Source organism: Patagioenas fasciata, chromosome 9 (genome assembly GCF_037038585.1).
Source record: "Patagioenas fasciata isolate bPatFas1 chromosome 9, bPatFas1.hap1, whole genome shotgun sequence".
NCBI lineage: Eukaryota > Metazoa > Chordata > Aves > Columbiformes > Columbidae > Patagioenas > Patagioenas fasciata.
The window spans coordinates 30,632,528-30,651,967 of NC_092528.1; the positions used below are offsets into that span (position 1 = coordinate 30,632,528).

The window sequence follows — 19,440 nt, forward strand, 5'->3', positions numbered from 1 at the left end:
GCTGGAAAGAAGAGCTGCAACCGACTCATGGAAACATCTGCAGCAGGAGGAGGAGGAGGACGGGTCTTAAACAACAACCTACAAACACGTGCGAGGCAGCGCACCTAAAGTGGACTTGCACACAACAAGGTATTTAGATGGATAACAGCAGGGGGAAAAAAAGGCCCAGGTCACTAAAGCTGTAAGCACCGGAGGCTCCAGCCAGCGCAGGCGAAGCCACACGTGTGCTCCCATCAACGGCAAAGCCACGTGGGCTCATCCCAAACCGCAGCGTGGGTCGCGCTGGATGTGGCATCGGAGCCGGACGGTCCAACCCTCCTCCTTCTTCTCCTCCTCCTCCTCCCATGGGCAGAGCTCCAGTTCCCCAGGTCTCCCCGTCCTGCAAGACTCGTAGAAAGTCAGGGATTTGGTCACCCTGAAGATGAGAAGAAATCACGATTTTTCCCCGTTCATTTGCTTGCTGAGCAAACGGTGCTTGGAGAAAACGTTGGAAAGGAGTGGATATGAGAAATGAATTGATTTCCCTCTCTGGTTTAAAATGTAAGAGCTGATAGAGAGATGGCAGAGCTGTTCACTTCAGGAGCTCAGACGTACACCTGTTTGGAGAGAGAGGCTGGCACAGAGGAACAAAGCCCTCTGTAGACACACAGGATTTTGAAGGCTTTGCACGGAACAGAAGAGCAGTGCCCACCCGTGTCTGCGCTGGGGACGTGGGTGTCCCACGGGGACAGTGCTCATGCTGAGGGAGGTGAGAGCCTGGCCCGGGCTGCCCAGAGAGGGGTGGATGAGCCATCCCGGAGCCACCCCAGGGCTGTTCCACAGCATCGCTGCCGGTTCACCGCGTTTCGGGAAGAAAACAGGAAACCCAAACCAAAACACCCACCACGAAACCAAACATTGTTAGGTGCTCTTTAATGAAGCAGAACCGCTCCCTTCGGGAAGAAATCCTACCAAATTTACCTTCCACAGGAACTGGTGCTCTCCAGCCTGTTCAGCACTAAAGCGTTCTCCGGAAATTTTGCAAAACTCTAAAAAAATGACTCAAAATGTGAGTTGTTAAGGAATTCTGTGTCTGTTCTAAAATGCTGCCTCATTTGCCATTAAGCTTTCCAGCACTTCCCAAAAAGCAAAAGGTTTCCAGCAACTCCAGAAGCCTTTAAATCAACCCTTAGCAGCTGAAGATACATGTATTTATTTTACAGATATTTAAGTTTCAAGGCTTATAAGCTTCGTCAAGCTCTTTCACTTGGAAATTGGCTGACAAACCCAAAATAAAGCTCTTAACCAGTTGTATGAAAAGCATATTGTGCTTAGTCAGCCTTCCCTGTTTGTCATTTCCTTAACCACAGAAACACCCTATTGTTCCCTAAGACCTCACACAGTATCGCTCACCGTAAAAGTCAACTAAATTAAAAGCAGATGCTGACGATTTGTTCGTCTCTAAACGGAGCATTGTTGGCGGCGCCGCAGGCCATTGTGAGGGGAGATGTTCCCCTAATGTCTTATTCAGGCAGGTAACGCTATCGGATGTTGTCTCGGGGATGATTGTATGCTCTGGCAGGTAAGGAGAACCCGGCTCACCTTATAAAAAATGCAGAAAGATTGTTTTCCGGAAAGCAAAGCCAGCCCGCTGCCTTTAAATATTGAAACCGCGCTTCTGCACCTCTGTTGAAAATCAGGGCTTGCTCAGGGGCGGCTCTGGGGGCTGTGGCTCTGTCCCCCCAGCTCCAAACCGGACCCTACCTCTTATATTGCTTTTTCTAGCCAGCCACTGGTTAAAGTCATAAGCTGTTCCGGTTATAATTCTGGATTTCTAACTTATTTACGCACTGTATAAATGTATAGAAGCACATATAGGAGCTCTGCACTTAGTTTATTAAACTATAACCTACTATTAATACTCTCCCTCCAGGCTCTGAAAATGTCTATACCTCTTCTTAAAGCGTTTTCTGAATCGGGTTTCACCCCAGCTGCTGCCCCCGGACACACAGCAAGGGAACCATCTCGGTGCAGAAGGTCCCTTCCCAAGCGGTCGGGTCCCCCAATGCCCACCCCCCGCAGGTCCCCACGGTGTCCCCACGGTGTCCCCACCGCGTCCCTCAGCCCAGCCGCGCCGTGGGTTAATCCCTCCGCTGCCAGCGTAATGCCCTGCACTTATCTGTATTAAACACAATCCCGGGCTGTCTGGAGCTAAGAGGGAGGTTCTGGCAATAACAACAAGCGCAGAGGTACGGAACGGCCATTTAAAGAGAATCATTGTTCACGGTGCCGGTTTTAAAGCCAAACGTAACACCCGCCAGCCAGCACCCACCAGGCGCAGAACACGGGTTCAACACTTTGTCCTCTGAGCAGATTCTTCAGCTGTAAACAGAAGCATTTCTAACAGCCTCCCCAGTAGATGCGTTCTGCTCAGAGAAGCATTAGGTTCCCGCGATGAGCGACCACACTTCACAGTTTGCAGTTTTCCGTGGAGATGTGCATTTCATTTAAACCTGTCTGCTGCTCAACACGTGCCTCACACGGTCATGGAAATCAGGAAATCCTGCCCTGGTTTTCTTCACAAGTTGATTTTGCCTCACTCCAGACCGAAGTGATGCAGGATGCAAGTTCTGGTCCTGCAATCTACTACAATTCATTTTAAATTCATCCTCTTTTGCAATGATCTTAAAACCCACCCCAGCTTTTCAGATTCCAGCTCATCTCAAGCAGGTTCATTAGCAGCAGTTGATAACCTGGAAGGTCTTATTTTGAGGTATTTAAGCAGAAAAACGCCAGCCTTCCGCAGGTAGATTGAGTTGGAAAGTATCGGTAAGTGATATACGAGTAAACGTATAGATTTCGTCCCATAGGAGCACAGTAATTTTGAAATGCAGGATCCAATTAGCAGGAGTCTAAGCGACCGCCTCTAGCTGATGGCACTCCTGCTTCGCACCGGTTCTCCTTCGGTAATTGAAACCCCATCAGGGGAAGATTCGGTCATGTCCTTTTGGTTTTAAGTGGTTGACCCTCCGCCAGCTCTTGAACGTGGTGAGTGATGAACAGTGCGAGCAGGACGGCCTCAACTCCCTCCCGCAGCACGAAACCCAGCGCGGCGGGTCGGGTGTTCCCTTCGTCATGTGCTGGGAAAGGGCTGGGAAAGGGACCCGCATCCCGCCAGCCCCCGTGGGGTGGAGGAACAGCCCTCCCTCCGTTCATTCCTCCAAGCAGGTGTGACCTGGGAAACAAAGAACGGCTTCAAAATGATGTTTGAAAACTAAAGAATGCTCTGGATCTGCACCAGGTTTCATTGAGTGTTTAAAGCCAGCTCTGCGCGTTATCCTCCTCTGCTGGCAGCCCCCAAAATGTCCAAAAATCAGCAGCAGAGGGGCTGAGACCCTCACTGGCTGCCAGGAGCAGAGCACAAGAGCAATGTGAAACACTGCTCCCCCCAGCACGCCCCCCAGCCTTTGACCCATGGGGAGCATCGGACAGGCACCGCGCCACCCCAAAACACGGGGCGGGAGCCCGGACATGCTGATACAACAGGGGAAACAGGAAAACAGCTGCACCTTGGACAACCAAGAGTTAGATGTATCTATACACTTTGGGTTTTAAAGAGACATTTCAGCATCCAACACGCCAGCATCTGGTATAAATGTATTTCCACGTATCCAGCCCTCTCCCAGCTCTCAGCACAACCCCGAGTTTCGCTGCCCCGCTCTCACCCCAGCAGCAGAGCCTGACAGATGTTTATCCCGGGGAAGGAACATCTGGTTTCTCCATGTTTCCCAGACCTGACAGCAAATCTCCCCCAGCAAACAGGGGCACTGGAGCCGAGTTTCCACCCAGCATTTACTGCAGCCCTTGGGAAGCCCCAGCTGCTCCTGGAAGGGCCGAGGGCGGCTCGGAGAGCACAGGAGCCCCCGCAGCTTCCAGCCAGCCCTGCTGTGCAATTAAAACCCCCCAAGCGGAAGCGAGCTCTCTGCAGGCTTTGATCTTCTCAAATAATTTTTAGCTATAATCTCAGAGCCAAATACCAACCCTAACACAAAATGAAAAATTCCCGAGTATGTTAATCAACCTTTTTTTTTCTTCTCTGTGCTGAGTCTTCAGTGAGATCACTGACGAGCAGCTTCTCTGGGTTTGCTCTGGGTTGCACTGAGAGTGACCAGTGAACAAGGCATCAATGAGCAGAAAGGGGAAGATTTTCCAAGGTCAAGGGGAATTCGGATGTTCAGACCTTCCTGGAGCTGAGCGGCTGCTCAGGGCTCTGCTCTTGGACACAGAAGCCCAAGGATCCTCTGATCCTTCAGCATCTGCTTTCAGACAGCACCAAGAGGTGCGCAACCACCCACGCTGTTCTTCACTCTTCTGCATGCACTTCAGACGAAAAGGCTGAACTGCTCCAGCTGACAAGGTTTTGAGCGGTTAACTCCCCTGCTGAGCGGCTTCAATGCTCCAAGGGTGCATTTAAAATTCTCCCTGGACAGGTTTGTGTGCTTGGAGGATGGTGTTTGGATCCCGGAGGGGCAGAGCCCAGGCCAGCTCTGCCCAGCACCGAACCCATGGGATGGAGCAGACACGGGACACTGAGCTGCCACCTGTCCCCAGAGCCCACGCCCGGGAGCCCTGTCCCCACGCTGCTCCTGTGCTGCCACATCCACGGGAGAACGGGCGCGATGCCGCTGCGTTGCCATGGCAATCGGCGCTACAGGACGGACTAAAAATAAACGCTGGCTCCGCAAAGGATCGTCCTGAATCCAAATCCTGACTTCGTCACCTTCAAACTGGGTGTGCACGGAGCTGGGTCCCCAGCTCATGTCACATGGGTACAACGATCGCTCCAGTCCTGGTCCCCCTGAGCTCTGACCCAACACTGTCTGCAGCTCCATAGGAGCAGGGGACATCTCTCCAGAGCCCTCATAGGGGGTCCCCCCCGAGCTCTGTCCCCAACACTGTCTGCAGCTCCATAGGAGCAGGGGACATCTCTCCAGAGCCCTCACAGGGCTGCGCTCAGCAAAGAAATCTCCTATTTCCTTTTTTCCCCTCCAAAACCCCTCAAAACCCGCTGATTCCCCCTGCATTCCCAATGTCCTGAGCAGCATTCCGCCTCTACACCAAGAAACCCACAGAGCTGGGCAAGACCCAGGCAGATTCAGGCACGGAAAGATAAGCTGGGCACTTCTAAGTGACCTGTTGCACGTCACCTTGCCTCAATAACACCAAAATGAACCCACGGAGCAAACTGGACAAGCAGCCTTTGCCACCTTCAAAACGAGCGCGAGCAAAACCATAAAGGCATCAAAGCCTCAAAAGCCAGCCAACTTATTCAAATATTTAAACTATTAATTTCATAATGAAGTAATTAAGTTACAGCACTGGCTCGGTTTCCTGCAGCTCTCGTTCAGGCAATTAAAGGACCAGAAATGACCCGCTCCCGGATGAGATGCGGTTCACCCCGGCACCGCGGCGCCGTTACCCTTGGGATGGCACCAGCACTTTGTCTCGGCTCCTCTGCCCTCATGGCATGCGCCAAATTACAAAATTCAATGGGAAATTAGATCTAAGGAGGAAAAATCGCAAGGGCCCCTTGATCTGATCTTTGGGTAGAGCCATGGAAACAGCCCGCGCTGCGCGGCCCCACTTACTCCGGGCTTTCTTCACACGTACAAATGGGACAAATGGGTTAATGGCCTGAATCGTGGTGAAACCACTCACAATCACAATCGTTGCACTACAGTCCCTTTGCAATCTGCTCCTAATTCAGCAAGGAAACCGGTCACGAGAGCAGCCGCACAGCCAGTGCTGAGGAAGCACTTCAGGAGAGCAGCTTTTTGTTCTATTAGAAATATCATTGCCGGACTAAGGCGAAGCAACAGAGAGAAGGATTCCTTTAAATAAACCCAGCAGCCCCAAACACAGATGCCCTGCTCTTTAGTGCAGTTTAACTGATCCAACGCCACTAGAAAGCTGATGTTTTGAACTGTGGAAGCGAAGGCAGGGGCAGCCCAGCACCGCACTGCGGGTCCCACGGGGCTGTGGGACAGCCTGGCCTGAAACGCTGAACAAACCCCTTCCCAATCCCAGCCAGGACTCGCGTGTCCCCCTCACCTTGGGATCCTTGTGCTGCTTCTCCGCGAGGTCCCTCCGCACTGCTCTGAAATTCTGGAAAGCAGACAGAGGGTTTTGCCCCAGCATCTCCGTCATGACTGCTCTGCAGAAGGAAAACACACCAAGTGGGACATTTGTTTGGGAGACTCCCAACAGAATGACAATCCCTCCAAAACCTGTATGGAAGCCCTGCGGACTCCGTGGGTCCCAAGCGTGGGGCGGCTGTTCCAGCTGTTCCAGCTGCAGATGGAGCAGAGGGTGCCACCCAGAAACGCTGCGGGGGTGTCCGAGTGAGAACAATGGGAAACAGAGGGAAACAGGGTTTATTTCCATCACAGACCCCTCAGCAGCGGCTCAATCAAACCACTGTGTCCCCCATGGAGCCAGAACTGCGGCAGCGCTCGAGGGCAAACCATTTAAATACACAGAAATCCCGGCTGTCCCGTTTGTCCGCTTTGCTGATGGAGCGTAAAGATCTCCAAGCACAACAAACCCCCTGTGCCCACTCGCTCTCCCCAGCAGCTCCTCACAACTGCTCACGAAGGTTTTGCTCATAACTCTTATCCCAGCTCTTTCTGTTTCTCGAGGGTCTCGGAGCTGTGAGCTGCTGCCCAAAGCGGTTCATTAAACAGACCTCTGCCCAAACGCAACCGCGGCCCCGATGCAACGAGGTGCGGGGGTCCCCGGGGGGACACCACGGGCCACCAGCGCCCCCAGGGACAGCACATCCCACGAGGTGGCACAAGGGACAGCTCCTCGCCCCAGGGCGGTCACAACTGCCACAAACCAGCTCTTCCAACCCCAAACCGACACCGTCGTTCTCTACACGTGAGCCCCCCCCGCCCAAAAAATGAGTCACACCGCCGTTCAAACATAATATTTTTATTTGTGGATAAAAATTAAGGCTCACAGTACTTGATCATCTCACAAGCAGAAAAATGTTAAAAATTGAGAATGACGGGGAACGCCCCCAATACAAATTCCTCTAACTGCTGACATGTTTTACTGAAGACTCGAGGTGAACAATTGTACAGGGCAGCTACAGTTATTAGTTTGTAAACTAGGTGCTAAATATATATATTTTTTTAAGAAATGTGAACAGAGCATTATGTTTCTCTCCACTTCTGGGTGTGATACACATGGATTCCATAGCAAACACTCCGAACCGCTGGGCAACGCCAACCCTCCCAAGAACAACCCACCACCGGCGTCAGACGGGGAAGAGAGCTAAAGACAACCAGTTTCATTTGGATAAGACATTTTGATCATAGTGCAATAATATAAGCCTAAAATCTTCAATATTCAATTTTCTGGCTTAAAAAAAAATAATAAAGTATGTTCCTAAAGAGCACGGGAATCGCGGTCAAGCTCCGTTTTGTTACAGACATGTGATTGAAAGACAGTAAAAGCGTATGTCACACCAGTACACACAGAATACACCTATACACCGCACCTATAACTCAGATGCAGCTCCAGGAAGGACGTCCAGATTTATTTACTATGATTCCTATATCCTTCGCGTTACTTGGTAGGAATTCCTCCTGGTTTGCCTTCCGCTGGCGAGCGGCTGACAACGAGCAACAACCGCTGTGCCATCCGGTGTCACTGCACCCTTCACATCTGAGGTACCAACACAACAGGAAAACAGGCACCCTCAGCTGCTTCTGACAAAAAGGTCAAATGTCCTCCAAGGCCATGATTGCGTTAGGGAGTTTGCTTTCCAGACAAGCTACCACGAAAATTGCTTTGCGACAGAACGTGTGCTAAAACAGATCCTGCCACAGCAAACACCAACTTAACGGTGTTTTTAAGCAGCTCTTACAGACCACAGTCCAGTAATGAAAGAACACTTGTATTGATAATACTTCACTTACACCACGAAAAGCTCATCCAAAGGGCTCCAAGAGGTTGTGATGGGACGTGGGTGAGAATCAGCGCCCCCATATTTCATAAAGGGGGCAACCGAGATATCAGTTAAGTTCAATTTTCCGAGGGTAGAGAACGTGCCCGGAGCAGGGAAGCGAGGGGGGCAGATTTCGGCTCCCCCGCACACCCGTGTCCCCAAAGGGCTGCGGCGCCACCTCCTTCCCCACCTGAAAAAGCACCGCTCAGCAAAAAACCACATTTACACGAGTTCATCATTTCCTATAAGCAGAAATTAAACTGGATTTCCATAATGCGTAGGCAGTAAATGTGAGAACAACAGGGAAACGTGTGCGATCAAAAGAATATAGAACAAACACTTCCAACCATTATTCCAGTTCACAAATCTACACAAGTGGAAATGCAAGTAGCTACAGCCATGAAATACTCCATGTTGTGAAACAGTTTAAAACAAGTATTTCGCCCCCGCAATGGTAACCTTGGAGCTGAATGAAACGCAACTGATCAAAGGAACAAAAGGATGTGGGGTGCGGTTCCACCGGGAGGTACCTGGGTTCCTTCGGACAGCAACCGCGGGACGTGCCCAGAACTCTGGGGTGGGTGCAAACGGCTTTGCCTCGACACACCAGGAAAACACAGGAGACCCAAGTAACCACCGCTCCAATTATTGCTCATGTAACGACACAAACAGCAGAACACGGGTGATGGAAAGGACCTCTGGGGATCGGGGACGTCCCCGCCGACAGCCGACTCCACACTAACGACTACCATGACCTTAAGGATCAAGCTAAGCACAATACATACCAAAAATTCCTGTAAAAGCAAATGTGCAGAAAATAAACGGTAAGCAAAGCACGTGAGCAGCTGCGAAGGGACCGCTGCACAAGCAACAGGAGGAGGATTTGCAGGTCCAGTCGCTCTGGTGCAACAGCTTCCAAACCTCGCTCCCATTTTTAGGCTCCTGCCAGAGCCCCAGGAGCAAGGATCCTTCCCTGTCTGCAACTGGACTTACGCATACATGAAGCGCACACTAAATAGGAGCTGATGTATACACGTCCATTACTGACACGCACACCTACCGAGCGATGCAAAAGGGGGCGAGGACAGACAGACAGGTCACTCGTAGGAATTCATCATGACTCTCTCGGAGCTCAACCTTATTGCTGTGGGCTAATACGTCAAACAATATAGAACAAGCTTAACAGCATACAACAGATACACAGTAATTCCACAACTCAACGGTTACTCACTACTCCATTTGGCAAAATATTTATTCATAATAAATCCGTTCAAAAGCAGTTGGTCACAAAATTCGTTTTGCATTTTTAGGCTGTAACAACGCTTTGGGTAGAAGTAAAATAAACTGCCTCCTTTTACACAGTGTACAAAAGAAAAAGAGACGTTGAAATGACAGTCAACGGTAAAACACAGGAAAAGAGGAAGAATGGGTAAGACAAAGGCAAAAGCAAGAGGAATCTGTCTGCGCACCGGCAACGCTGCCATGGTTAATTACCCGTACAAATCCTCAGCCTCGCTTCCTTCTCATCCCCAGCAAAGCTCTCAACCGCAGGTCTCTGCTCCCGGAGAGGAATCTGATGCGATGTAGCAGCTCCAGTCACTCTTTCACAGTACTGCATGTCAACACTGGGAATGGTTTCTGATATGGTTTCGACTGCACACAGTACTTCAATAGAAAAAGAGTTAATTACTCCCACTCCGTGGTTCCTGGCGGCTTTGATGTCAGGTCGTACATCACCCGTGAAATGCCGGGAATCTTCTTGATCTCCGCCACCATTTTTAACACAACCTGTTGTGGGGGAAAACAAAAATCATCAGAAGAAAGCATGTAAAACAGACGTGAGAAAAACTACCTGAGAAAAGCTTAACAGAGGAAAATTGTGTTCAAGCTAATTGTGTTATATAGCCTGTAGCTATTAGCATATGACCACCAACTAAGAAATAAAATCAGCTGCAAGAAAACCTCTGGCTTCAGGATACCTGCAGTTACACGTGCTGATGTTTGGCCCTGATAATAAACCAGATAATAAACCCAATAATAAACAATTCCCTGCCGGCAGCAGCTCCTCAGCTTCCAAACTGAAAGTTGAGGGGCAACACGGGCTGTTGTGTTGCCATCAACTGTTGTCAGACTCTTCTCAGGCCGTTATCTCCGGCTGAACCACTGAACACGACAGCAGCTCACAGTGAAACCCCTTTTGAAACAGCAGCTCTAACAACAAACCCAACCCCACACCACAAAACAAACCAGAAAGTGCCATCCAAAGGAGTTTCCATTGAGAGTTTTTCTCCAGAGTTCACACCCTATTCACATTTGCAAAATATTCTAGATGAGAAGTTGCTGATCATTACAAGTTCAGCTTCAACCTGCCCCGGTTCACACCAAGGCCACTGACACTGGTTTACAGTGCAAGCAGTAATTAATCAATGTGTTGCTCCCCATGGAAAAACAGAAAGATTTTTAATCAAATCTGATTATTTTCTCATAAATCCAGGTATTTTCCATCTCTTCTATTGTGTTACCACTTTATTACCTAGCCTTAAAGTGACCGTTTTACGTTCTGAAGAACGTGGGGGTTTTTGTTTGGTTGTGGCTTTTCCGGTGTTTGTTTTGTTTTAAACACAAACTTGAATCCTCACTTTCTATAATGGAACAGTTCACATTGTCACTCAGCCTTGAATAGTTGCCTTTTAAATGGACAGGCTGCCTTAAAGTGGCAGACTGCAGTTCCATACAATTACTAATCAGTGCCTATATGCTTTGAAAGTATATTTGTAAGAAAAGCCAATCCTGTTGTTCATCCCCAGTGCATTCCCAGAGAGACCAAGTACTTGAACCTGGACACTAAGTCTCCCAGAGAAACATGCCTGAACTTGACTCCTAAATCCTTTCAGTGACCTAAAGAGAAACCAGCACTTTTTGAGATGTCAAACAGCAGTAAAAATCAGTAAAATCACAAGTGGGGATGAATGGCCATTTTTTAAAGTCAGGGCATTTCCAATGACTAACGCAAAAACTGAATTTCAAAACCCCAGGGAGAGTTGGGGTGTTTGTTCTTTGTTAATTGATGGTGCTTTGGCTCAGTTCTGTTGGAAAGCCTTGAAGTTTCTCATACCCATTGGCCAGCTTCTCACTTTGTGAGGTTTCTTCCCCCAAACACCACCATCCTAACAAATACTATGAAAAAGACCCAAAAAAGTGCCATAAAATCAAAGTCAGGACAAGGAACCAAGAGAGTGGGAAGAAAGTCAAAGTGAGGCATCTGCAATCCTACAATAGGTCATGTTGAAAAGAAACCTGAAAAATGCACGTTACCTCTTCTGGGACCTCATTACCAGGAGTTGCTGCAATACCAGTCATAAAATCGCTCGTAATAAAAGTTCGAATAACCACGGATCGTTGACAGGAAGGCTGTTTCTGGAGGGGGTCCCGATCGAAATGCAACGGTGTCAGTATTATTGGCATCTGGCTAATTTTTCCAGCATAACCTTCAGAAAACAGTAGCACAAAGTGCGTTAATTTGGTTTAAAGACACAAACGCGATAGAAGTTTTACAGAATTTCCCACACGTACTTTGAACTATATATTATTATATATTAGTATTACACTTAGATCTTCTGGGATCTTTTCCCTGCTGCTACCACACCTCAGAAGATCACACTCGTTATACAATTATGTAATTAGCGGTGTGTATAACAATTCAAATTGCCCCTTGAAACGCCCTTCAGGGTTTGCAGGCACGCAGAACAAAACCAGATGATCTTCATTAGCCATGTAATTCCCTGCAAATGAATTTAAAAAGCTGCCTTCCTTCCCACATAACATAACCATAAGGTTTTATCTATTCGTATACCAAACCAAATAAAGCTGTTCACCAGTATCTCTGTGTCTTCAACATATTTAAGAGAAAGCTCCTCAGCATCCCTGTTGCTGATGGTTGATTGGTAACTCCAGACGATATGATGATGATGATGATGATGATTATTATTATTAAATGTGTCCTTCTGAAAGCCCACACAGAGTCCCTAATTTTGTTGTTTAAATGATCCAAAAGTGTGATATGCGGGTGCGTAGCAGGCTGCACTGCCACAGGATCTCACCTGCGTGCACACAGAGCCTTCTCCACTAATTCACGTCTTATTTTCAGGAGCGATTCATTCACACGAAGCCACCAAAAGTTAGCGAGACACATCTACAGTTTTACAAGTGTAACTGACAGTGCTATCCTCAGCGTTTTGAGGCCGATTTTGTATGAATTCTGTTATGACAACCTTGCAAACAGAACATACGTTTTCCAAGGGATATCCTTTAACTCCATTTAAACACGGGCAAGCCTGACGAACAGCTTCCCACACGTATCACATCACATCTTCAAATGTAATTAATTTTAAAATATAAAATAAAAACCAGGCTGAACCTCAGAACTGCTATATTTGCAGACTCTGCCCATGCACCAAATCATCCGGTGCTTTGAAGTACCACTGTTTGCTGGTCTGATGCGGCTGGGTTTACAAATACAGTTTTCACTTTGAGAATATGAAAACACCGCAGGTCGTGAGCATCACCACCATTAAAATGTACTATCCGGGCTCCCTTATTTCCAACATCGTTTAGAAACTACATCACGTTTCTTCACTTCAGGTAAACACTGATGATGGAGATCATTGGCATAGAGAAGGATTCATCAGCACAGAGGAGGATTTCATCGACTTTCAGCTGGTTAATGGTACTTTTTGGAGACGTTTGCAAAACTCATGGGATGACCTACCAGACTCCCTGAGAATGTTGTGAGCCTCGAAATCAGCCTGCCGTAAAGTGCTGAGGACGCCCGTGGTCAGGAACGTGGGGGTGACGTCCGTGGGAGGCTCCTTGACCGGGGGACCAAACACGTACACGACTCTGGAAAACAAACGCTTATTCAAGAGCATAATCCTTTGAGAAAAACAGAAATACTAACTCAGTGCTACCGCAAAAAGGTGTTTCTTCAATTTTACTTTGATGTCAGTAAAAATTAAGATGATTCTGAGAAAGCTGCTTAATAAGTGCTTACAATTTCTATCTTCGCTCTTTAGAGGAAACCACCAAAAAAAAGCATTAAATAGTAAATAGTAAACCCTATTGTTAATGAATAGCTGTGTTCTCATCACAGCGCACTAACATCGCAATTTAAAAATCTACATAACTAGAGCTGTAATAAACTATCTTCTGCATTCAAACTGGTCACATCAGCTTTATTTTGTTTCGATCTCATTCCTTGTGTTCCATATGTTGCAGAACAAAAAGCAAAGCATAATATCGCCCGATGGGCCTCACACACAGACTTACAACGTGTTCACACAAATTATTCGAGTTCGTAGATACAAACCGAGAACCCTTGTCTAAAATCCACAGCAGAAGAATGCAGGAGCTTTACATTCTGTATTTCTGTTTGTAACACAAGGTCTGCGGGCACAGCTGGGCAGAACACAGCTACCTCAGTGCATCCCTAGCACAGCAACGAGATGCTGCACACAGACCCTGAGCTATGGGCAGGATTAAACCCACCAGAGCTTAAAGAACAGAGCAACGCTGTAAATCCAACACACACTTGGAAATTGCACGCGCAATCCTGATTCGATACCTTCTTTTGTTCCGTCTGCATTTAGTTTGAAGAAGTATCTTGCAATTCAAGATCTCGCCTTTAAGAATAATACCTCTTGCAGTAGGTGCCACTTGTGTGACAAAACGCGGTTTTGTTATAAGCAATTATAAGCAGTTTTGTCGAAGTCTGCAGCCAGCCAAGGATGATATGCATTCTCCAGAACTGATTTAATATCTAAGCAGCTTCAGCTGCTAGAAAAGCTATTCAATCAAGTAGCTCAAAAATGCATATTCACAAAGAGCTCAATTAAGATTAGAGTGCCCAGCTTTGGAGCTTTCCTGTGCGCCATCAGAGGCAACAGCCCCATGTAAATTCTCTTTTTGACACAAAGCAAGAAAAACCCACAAGACATCCCAACTCACCCACAGGCCTGGAGTCTTTCAAACAGCATTTTGCATAAGTTACAGTGGATATCATCTAATCAAGTGCTTAAAAAGAAAACTGAGGAGATAAGCTATCCATTTCTTTTTCAAGCTAGTAATTCCAGAAATAAACCTGCTTTGATTTATTGTGTAATTGCAACCTCTGTATGATGCATATAAAACCATTTTGGCGTAAAATAAACAAGAGAATGCTTGTGTATGCCGAATGTCCATACATGAAGTAGATCATCAGGAATAAACGTAAGTGCAAACGCTTACCTGTTTATGTTGTGGCACATGCGTGGTATGAGCCTGGCCAGAAACATGAGAGACTCCCAGTGCGGAGCATCTTTGCTAGAGATCCCACAGACATAGCTATAGGAACGACAGTCACCCTGTAATTAAAGAAATAATAATTGAACACTGTTTGCTGCCAAAATAGTTCACAATACCTTCCCGTTCATCCCGTGGGCTACAGGACCATACTTTGTGCCAATGTTTATCAGGCACTGAGCTGGTGAAGTCAGTACATGGAGAGATAGCAAGTGAATGAGAAAATACAGACCAAGACAGATCTCTTGTGAGTTAACAAGAGCATATAAAAGGAAAATGTTCGGAATGGAAAGATTCGGATAAGGTGACCTGAGCACAGGGGCTGATTGTGTATTGGTATTTCAATGGTGCCATCTGAAGAGAGCCTGTAGAAATCCACTGATGATACCGCTATTAAAAATAGTAAGAAAAGCTGACTGCATGGAGTTTCAGAAGAGACCCACAAGATGACACAGCTGATAATACAAGGTGTAATTCAATACTGATAAAACAGAGACAGGTACTTTACAGCCATGACTACTAAGTAATGAAATCTTCCTAGTTAACAACTCTGTTAACTGTTAACAACAGCAGCTCAGCGTTTGGTGATCGCTTTGTCACGGCGCAGATTCGAGTGTTCCCGTCCCCTGATCCACCTGCTCTGGCTCCTTTCCTGACACGGATAAGGATACAGCAGCATTCAAAAAAGTGCAGGAAAGGGCAACAAGCATGGTCAGGTGTAAGAAGCAGAGGGTTTGTTTTGATCCACTCAGTCCAGGACTTCTCAGCCGTAAAGGGGGCAGGAGGAATACAGCAGCGGCCTACGAGATTTTGAAGTCATGAAGAAACCACCCATACGTGACCAGGATTATTCAGCGTCAATGATATCCTCAAACACCACACCTGCCATTTGCTCCAGTGCCTATTCAGATGTCTCAACACCTTTGCATCAACAAATGACAATAATGTAGCTATCCCAGTCACTTGAAGTTTAAGTTCTCAAGTCAAGCCCTTTATTTTCAATCATAAAGCAGCATTCTGTGCTCCGCTGCAGCTGCCGCACTGGGGGAAGCGGCTTTCAGAACACCCCTGCAATGAAGCCATTTACCTGCACTCCCACAGTTTTGATGGGTAACAAGAAGGCATTCAGTGAATGTAGGCTGGTGATCTGCATCAGCTTCTCCTGGTCTTCTTCGGTTGTACACGCTTTGACCCTTTGGAGCAAAGTATGCGGCTGGGCAACGGTGCAGAAAAATACATTTTAATTAAATAAAGCCCTCAAGCATGCAAACACAACTTATAAATAATGATTTTATTTGCATTTTAAGTAGCTGATTGCTTAAATTTAGTCCACATTGAACTATTTTTAAAAAAACCCTTTAGTTTAATAACCAAATTTTAGCAAAGGCAGTTTTATTGAATTGGACTGCACACAGTTTAAGCTGAACCTCTTTTCCTATGCTCATCCTCTCTCACAAAGCTACACTTTTCACTTTAGTTGTCTATTTCAGATAGAGTGCAAAGCGACATCTGTTACGCTACACTGCAGCTCAACGAGTTTTCAAGGAAATACCCCCCCTTTAGCTCAAAACAAGTTCCAAACCACTGGAGACTTTAAGTTAGGGCCGGACTCTGCTAACGACTTTCCAGCCCTTGCAATTCAGTTCAAGTGAGCTTATAGTGATCATGAAGGTCATAACAGTCAAGAGACTGACAACTAAAACATCACTTAGAAGGTGGTGTTTTGTTCAGGACATGTGGCAAGCACTCGTTCTCACTCCTGCGCTTTCATTCAGACATTCAGGGATTGTCAGGACATGCAAATCGAGGGGGTTACAATTATCTCAGGGAGGGAAAAATCTCCAGAAATCCCCATTTGTACAAAGTTTAACTGAAACAAAACTTACTTACTATATGAAAAGTATATAAACTTGTATTTTCCAGAAATTGCTTAATATTTGCATCAGTCATAGTGCAAAAAAATTCTACCGCGCTATACTGGTTTCAAGTGGGTTGCACTGGAACGCATGACTCCTTAGACAGCACAAGCAAGGAGTTTGAAACTAGTAGCTTAAACCTCATTGCAGGCCACCACAGAATGACCATACTACTCTTTTAGGTATATTAGAACTTAGCAATGTTGTTACCTTCTTAACACTTGCAGAGAAATCTGCAACTATTTTCAAAATGTTGTTTGTTTCGGGGAAGTCTTTGCACACATAAGGCTCTTCAGCACATATCACTCTGATTGCCAGGCCAGGACCTGCAATGCAAAGGCGAGAAAACATTATGCCACATAACAAAAAAGCTGATTTTAATCTAAAATATGGCAACATCTGGAACAGGAGGTCAATCATTGAGTAGAGTAGACTTTGCCATTGTATCTATGCTTTAATTGTCTTCACGCTTCACAAGACCAAAAAAAATAAACCGAACCACAAACAAATGTTGTTCAGAATTAAACTGTTTGGCACATTTAAGCATTATTTATCTACACCTTAAACCGGATGGTTGTGTAAAGCAGCAGTTAGTGCTGATGAAGTGCAGTGGGTGGCAAACCAAAGCCAACAGGAGCCTCCTCCTCCCCTTTGCTGGGCAATTGGGATGAAAGAGCCGCTTCTAGCGCACACTTGAGTCTCCGCTGGTTTTGCAGACCCCTGAAGGCTCTTTGACCTTTCAGCCCCTCAACACAAAGCGTGTGCAATTCGCTGGAAACGTCTGCAGCTGTTTCCTTGCGTTTCACGTGGTGCGGGTGCATTAGCACAGCAGCCCCCGCGCTCTGCCAGCCGCTGCCACCCACCCTGCAGGACAGGTTTAAATGCACTGACAGAAAAACACCCCTCTTAAAAGCATGTGGACTTCGCTCTGTTATATACTTTGATTTCATGGAGAGCAACAGCAGAAAACATTTTCTAAACAGCAAATACCCCTTAGAAAGGCAGGTAGATGCAGACCATTATTTCAAGTAAGATACATCTGACAGCTCTGGTAGCATTCAGCTGCACTTTACCGATACTTCTTGCTTTGGTTTATACAACTAAAAAGAAACAAATACAGCTAAAAGCAAACTTTTGCTTTAATCCACTACACATAAAGCTGCTCTCAAATGCAAAAAAAAAGATCCTGCTTAAGAAAAAGCTTTAATAAATCCATCCATTTTTTATTTCTCTGTTTAGACATAAGTTCTATGCTCCAGCATAAAATTATTCCGCAGGTGAAGTATATTCTAAGCCCCACGGATGTGAGCGAGAGCCCCTCACCACGCAGCACAGAGCGCGACTCCTACCTGGGAAGGGATGCCGCGAAACCAGCTCTTCGGGGAGACCGAGTTCTCTTCCGAGCACCCGCACTTCATCTTTGTGGAAGTCTTTCAGTGGTTCTATTACTTTACCCTTAACAAAAGAAAAAGCAATTTACACTCCAGCTTACGTATTCAAACAAAAAGCCTCGAACGTTTAGGTTATGGCAGTCGCACTGGCTGGGTTTGCACAGCATCGGCTGCCAGCTCCCACATCAACACTGGAAAGAAAAGTAAATGTGAAGGTGGGCTTTGTAAAATGGTTGCAGGATAGAGGATAAGACAAGAAAGTTCAAGTTTGCACCAGAAGCATCAATGGCTCAATCAGTGTAAATACAGCTCTAAGGTCCAGCTGGCTCTGCCTTCACCAATTCAGACCTTGTCTGTCTTCGCTACGTGTTCAGACCAATCTAAAAGCACTGAAAATACTTTGCACAGTGATGAATATCACAAGTGTGGATCACAAACAGTCCCTGTCTCTCCTGCGGTTGAGCACTCACTAATAACTAAGCACCTTTCAACAGGGTTACGTGATGTCTCGTGATGTCTCCTACATTTGCTTCATGTGACAACACTGCAGAGCTCTGCACTGCAAAAGCACTTGAAAAGCTGTTCTGGACTTCGGATCAAACAGACCGATCGGGGCTACAATCAAAGGGCCAGGATGGGGGCTGTTTATCTGCACACCGTCCAACCGCCTGTGTTCACATCACCTTGAAGCTCTGGTCATCACCCATAGATGTCCATGCTGGGCCGTTTCATTAAGATTTGGCAGTTGTTAAATTGACAACTGGCAAACAGATCATGTGCCAACAGTTACTGCTGGCAGAGAGCCCAGCACCTTAACCAGGCACCTAGAAACGTGATGCCGAAGCTGTGTAAGAACAAAAAGAACTCATCCCTGTAGTTACCTGGAGGAACTATCCCTGGATTTCAACCCACTTCAATGTATTATTCTCTCTCAAGAGAGAGGATAATACTGTGTTTGCAGTGCTGGATGCTACAAGAGGTTCAAGAGGAGAATTTTGGCCCTCTCTTTGATGATCTTTTCACTAAAGCCCCATCACTGCTCTTGCCCGAATCCACAACGTGCCAGATCTGGACCATCAGTACCTACAGGTTACTCAATGACCTGTGTTCAGAACAAGACACAGCAGAAGGAATAAGTGACCCATGACACCAGGAGTTCCACTTGAACCAGAATAAAGTTGTCTGAGAAGTCTGAAACTACTCTCCTGCTAAAGGCTTTTGGTTTTGCTCTGCTTCTGTACTACAACACGGGTTTGGTTTGAGGGTAAGGAGTAAAACCGTGAGCGAAGTCATTCACACCGAATAAATCCACGTTCAATCTGTTGTCATCTTCCTCAGTATCCAGTGCTGACAATACTAAGTGATTTTGACAACTTCGAGACTGTAGCAACTAGAAAAAAGTGTAATAAATTGCAACATATTACAACAGAATTTAAATGGTCTCATAAGAACAGGCCCCCATCAACACAAGACAGTTATACCAGCAAAACATAGAAGTTGTTCGTTTTTGATACTCAGCTTCACGCCTGAGAACCAGAAGGATACACCAGCATCCCCGTGTTCATTTACCTCTTCTCTTAACTTTCGAATTAGTTCTGTGTCATTATGATGAGTTTTGATGACTTCAGCTTTGCCGCTTGCAACAAGGGAAGCGCTTTCGATGAGATCAGGTCTGAGCGTGCCCTGAGCAAGAAAAACCTCTTCGGGTTTCAGATTCATCTCTCCAATAACTTCATTGGCAATCTAGAAGATGAAGAGAAAGGAGAAAAATGTACCAATCCACTTTTTGGTCATCAGAACTCTA

General features: G+C 46.5%; 1 protein-coding gene across 1 annotated transcript in view; it reads right to left on the bottom strand.

Moving 5' to 3' along the window:
- Positions 1 to 6,956: 6,956 nt before the first annotated feature.
- Positions 6,957 to 19,440, bottom strand: part of GMPS (guanine monophosphate synthase) — a 29,012-nt gene continuing 16,528 nt past the window's right edge. The window contains exons 9-16 of the mRNA XM_065844555.2: positions 19,206 to 19,379; positions 17,595 to 17,700; positions 16,456 to 16,571; positions 15,417 to 15,542; positions 14,276 to 14,391; positions 12,762 to 12,892; positions 11,309 to 11,481; positions 6,957 to 9,781 (exon numbers count right to left, since the gene is read on the bottom strand). Of these exons, the coding sequence (XP_065700627.1) occupies positions 9,680 to 9,781; positions 11,309 to 11,481; positions 12,762 to 12,892; positions 14,276 to 14,391; positions 15,417 to 15,542; positions 16,456 to 16,571; positions 17,595 to 17,700; positions 19,206 to 19,379 (1,044 nt within the window). The 3' untranslated portion in view covers positions 6,957 to 9,679. The remainder of the gene's footprint in view (positions 9,782 to 11,308; positions 11,482 to 12,761; positions 12,893 to 14,275; positions 14,392 to 15,416; positions 15,543 to 16,455; positions 16,572 to 17,594; positions 17,701 to 19,205; positions 19,380 to 19,440) is intronic.